Genomic DNA, 4,688 nt, shown 5'->3' on the forward strand with positions numbered 1-4,688 from the left:
TACGTAAAGCAAAACAGAGAGGATCACAATATCACACCACATTTGTTCTGTTCATCCAGCATGACAGCTGCAGCAAAAACACCATGGAAACGGCCGTGCATTCAATTTAAATGTAGTTTCAGGGAGCAAAGTTCTGGATAAATGCCCTGATATTTTAAAAGTATTCATGTGTTTTGGGTAAAACCTTCAGCGATTTGGCCCACAAGAAGAAAAAGTCATTATGTAGCTAACAGATTATTATTATTATTATTATTATTATTATTATTATTATTATTATTATTATTATTATTATTATGGGACTCTGCATGTTTTCCTTGTGTGTGTCCGTCTGTGTCTGTCACATTACAGGTTGTCGTCCGCAGACAGTTCGGTGAAGATGACTTACTGCTTTCTCATCATGCGCTCCAACAAACCCTAGCTTTTTCCCTGTTATTGTTGGCACTATTGAACTTCTTAAGAACTCATCCATTTATATGCTGTTTAATTATGGAAAGGCTTGTTTAATTCCCCCTGCACCTGGTAAAACTGTCCCCGGAGTTGGATGTCATAGGGACCAAGGTCTGAGCTGGAGGTCTGATTGATGGGACAATAGCGGAGACCATTGTGACAACTTCGGTAGTCGACCGGTTCCTCGTGTTTGAGGGTGAAAAGCCCACTGAAGTTGAAGGGTGGGCTGAGAGTCCCCATATCCAGAGAACCAGAACTGTCTGGAGAGGAACTGTCGTTTACAGACTCAAAGGGGCTGCAGAAAGAGCCAAAGGGCCGCAGAGACCTACCGCTACCCGCTGTGGTGGAGCCCCCAGCCTCGGGACCAGGATGGTGATCATAGGCTGCGTACAGAGACAACGACTCCTCGTCGGGTTGTGAGATGAGGCTGCAGGTGTTGAGCTGGAGACAGCCAGCGACAAGGTTAGTGGTTGGCTGAGAGAGACCTTTGCACAGAGTCTGAACGAATGTGAGCAAGTCCAGCCTTTTGCCAGTGCTCAGGATCTCACTGAGAAGCCAGATGTAGTTCTTGGCCAAGCGGAGGGTTTCTATTTTGGACAGCTTTTGTGTCTTGGAATAACAGGGAACCACCTTTCTCAGGCTGTCCAATGCATTGTTAAGTCCATGCATACGGTGTCTTTCCCGCGCATTTGCTTCAATCCGTCGTAGTCGAACCCGGTCCAGGCGAGAGTGGCTCAGTTTCTTCTTTTGAGAAGCCCTTCTTCTGAGCCAAGCTGGATCTCCTGCTTCACTTTCCTCCTCCTTCACTTCAACATCCCTCAGTTCATCCTCCCTCCTGGTATCAAGGCTTTCCTCTGGGGCTCTGTCAATCTCTGGCTTAATCAATTTGACTAATTTGTTAGAGGTCCAACTCATCCTTACTGAACTGATGGTTTGATTGGAGGACTGTTCATCAAATGGCAAAGTCAGCATGCTGTCCTGCACGTTAATGGTGGGGAAAGAAAAATTAGATACAAGGCTTCAAACCTTAGAGGATACAAATCCCCAAATTAGGAAAAAACTAAGCAGAAAATTTGACTGTACACATACGAAACATCATAATCTCATTGTGCAAAGTATCACAACAATTAGGAACAACTGGGATATAACAAAAGTCCTTATCATGTGAAAAATACCAGTTGTGATAGATACAGCTGAAATTAATTACCCGGCTTACCTCTTTTAATTAGTAGGCTGTCATTGTTTTTCAGTGACGCACTAAATAACTTGGCTCACCCGGCTCTGTTGTTCAATTTTAAAAGGTATCGTCCTGAAGCCTCCAAGTATCTCGACAAACACGTTCTCCTCCCTCTTTCTCCTGCTAGCGTCTTCTTCTTGTTGCAGCCTCACAGACACTGATGCCATCTGCTGATGTCCTCTCTCTCTCCCTCACACACACATGCAAACTAGCTTTGTATCCCTCTTCTCTCTCTGCATCACTCTGCCTGTGCCTCTTTCCCTCTGCTCCTAACATGGTGGATGCTGATCTGAGTTTTTAGACTTCACATTGAGCTGCTATAGTCACACAGTGAGCTGAAGCTAGTTGGGCACTTGTTCCTGTCAGCTGTCTAGCTTACACCTTGCAACGTGCTGTCACGTGCATATAACCAGTGGTGGACTGGCCGTCAGAGGACCAGTGGCCTAAGGGTCGTTTTGGCCTGCTGTGAATTTTCAACTTGATCTGCACATAGTTTATGGACCGCAGAGAGTCCATGCATCAGGTGCAACTCTCGGCACAGACGAGAGCCATAGTGATGCCTGATGTGCCAATATCTTTACTTGTAATGGTAAAAAGACTGTGGTGAGCAGAATTTAGTAACAGGGTATTTATTTATGTACTCATTATAAATAAAAGTGCAAATTCTTTATCTTAGTGCATCCTCAAATTGGACAGAGAGTATTTTACCAACTGAATTGTCATCCATGACCCATTCCTATTCCATAGTCAGTGTAACAGATTCAAATACTCATTATGCCTTTTTGGTTAGAGGCAGCATTTAGACTGGCCCTGCACCATGACAGGCCTCCAACATGTGTTTGATGAATGCAATGCTCATCTATCTGGAAGCCCATTAGGAAAGAAAGAACTGGATGTTAAATATGTATGAACTGATACTCTCTGCACAAAGTACATTTGTCTCTTCTTAACTTTGGATAATCTGGAACTATTTGGAGTGGCCTGTCATCCAGGCCATTTATAATGACAGTAACTAGCTCTTAATGAGAAGTCCCTCCTAACCACATTAGTTTCTTCTTCCACATTCAACGTGAAACATGGTAAAGCAGACCCCACAACGATGCAGCACAGTGCAGAGCAGCTACCTAAACTCTCCATGCACAGAGGTTGTTTCAACAGTACCCAGAGTCAATATGTGACACAGGGTACTGTTATCATTTTCCTGAATCCTATACAAATAAGTCTTCTAAAAACAGCACGCCCAGGCACTCCAGCCTGTTGCAAGCAAAAGCAAAAACGTATTCGGTGGAGAACACCTGACTGTTCTGTAAAAAGTTTGAAAAGGTTTTAAAAAATAAAAATAAATTTTTATAGGTACTAGCTGCATGTAACTGTGTTGTTTTAAAACTTGTGCATAGTTTTTTAAAATGTACAGTTTCTATTTCAAGTTGTGATGCATTAAACATGTTTGTGGTTCTTACAGTAAAAACTTGTTTCTACTCTGATTTTATGTTTTTTGTCTGATTTTAGATCCATTGTGGTAATACAACATGTCAAACTAAAAAACATATCTGCTTTTATCACAGGAAGACGCGGTGCTGTGGCTGTTGTCCTCAGCTCCCTCTGTGCAGCCAGAGGTTATACTGTGTGTTGATGCAGAGAAAGCCTTTGACCAAGTAAATGAGATGAAAAACAACATTGTTGTTACTTGGAAACAGTTGTGCTGGCTCAGGTCTTTGTGGTCCCAACAGTGCTCACTGGGACCTGGTTCTTCTGTAACCAGAGCAGTCAGGCTGTTTTGCTGCAAAAAGCTTGTGAAGCTCTTGAGAGAGCTCTTTAGTTTTATCCATCATGGGTGTTTCTTTTGTGACAGCTTAGTAATGAGAGTAATGTCGTGCAGTTTGAACACTGGATTTGATGACGATGAAATTCCATGAAGAGATTAAATCCAGCAGCGACTGAAGAACTGTGGTGTTGTACATTTCCCTGAGGAATCCAAACTAATTAAAATCGAGTTTTTAATTTAACCTGCTTGTTTTTGAGGACTGCCTTTGCATTTCTCTCATTTCTCACTCCATGACAGAACACAAAATAATCAATACACTGACTACTCATTTTTAATCACTAAAAGGGTAATAATTCAGGGAACAGCGTGCCAGTGATGTGCATGGTGCTGGTCTGTGCGTAGTCCCACTAAAGGATGCTTGGACATCATGCTACGCTCATAAAATCTTTATTTGACAGTTTGGTGGGCGTCATTTTATGGGACTAGCCACATTTGTTCAGTTCCCCTTCCTCTTCCTGCAGGGACAACAACCCTTCACATTCTTGTGTAATCACCAGTTAATCTAATCCCACTAACTGCATGTCTTTGGACTGTGGGAAGAACTGGAGTACCCACAGAGAACCCACACAGGGAGCTTTGAGTGAGTGTAGGCACTGAGGCCTGCATTCAGAGCTGTGACGGTCCGTCTCCTGTGGAGCCCACCACATGTGAGAGTGGGGCAGGAGTGTCACCACATTTTTGAAAACTCACTTTCAAGAATTCACAGTGAATTTCAGTATTCGTAACAGTTTGCTTCAGTCAGCCTTATGAGCTTTGGCTCAGAGAAGACAGTGTTTGTGGAGCACAGTCGCCTGGCTTTTCCTTTACTCTGTTTGTAGACAGCAAACTCAGGAGCCCGTAACAGCCATGACAGACTCGTGCCTGTGTTTGTCAGCTGAGGCCCAAAAGACCATCTCTGGACAATCAGCCTCGTCAGCCTCCTCCATCTCAACTTTTCTGAGTTTTGTAGCTGCTGACATTTCAAATGAGCTAATATTTTTGAGGAAATAATACAATGACTCAGTTCTAACATAGAATGTTTTCTGTGTTCGATGGTGAATAAAACGTGTTTGTGAGATTTTAAAATCATTGTGTTTGGTTTTATTTACACTTTACACACAATCTCACCTCTTTGTGGAATTTGCATTATAATCCTGTCTCCAGTTTCAAGGAGAAAAATGTGTGTGTGTGTGTGTGTGT

General features: G+C 42.9%; 1 protein-coding gene across 1 annotated transcript; it reads right to left on the bottom strand.

The window, feature by feature from the left end:
- Nucleotides 1-302: 302 nt before the first annotated feature.
- LOC102213362 (neurogenic differentiation factor 6-A) lies at nt 303-1,824 on the bottom strand. Its single transcript, XM_005752688.1, has 2 exons — nt 1,664-1,824; nt 303-1,425 (listed from the first exon to the last, which is right to left on the bottom strand). The coding sequence occupies exon 2, from the start codon at nt 1,417-1,419 to the stop codon at nt 481-483; it is 939 nt and encodes a 312-aa protein (XP_005752745.1). The 5' UTR covers nt 1,420-1,425; nt 1,664-1,824; the 3' UTR covers nt 303-480.
- Between the last annotated feature and the right edge of the window lie 2,864 nt (nt 1,825-4,688).

The sequence above is a fragment of the Pundamilia nyererei genome, unplaced genomic scaffold (assembly GCF_000239375.1).
Source record: "Pundamilia nyererei isolate P.nyererei 1_Seehausen unplaced genomic scaffold, PunNye1.0 scaffold00373, whole genome shotgun sequence".
NCBI lineage: Eukaryota > Metazoa > Chordata > Actinopteri > Cichliformes > Cichlidae > Pundamilia > Pundamilia nyererei.

What these genes read in the sequence shown, in the direction of transcription:
- LOC102213362 (XM_005752688.1), bottom strand. Translation starts at nt 1,419, where the DNA reads ATGCTGACTTTGCCATTTGATGAACAGTCCTCCAATCAAACCATCAGT.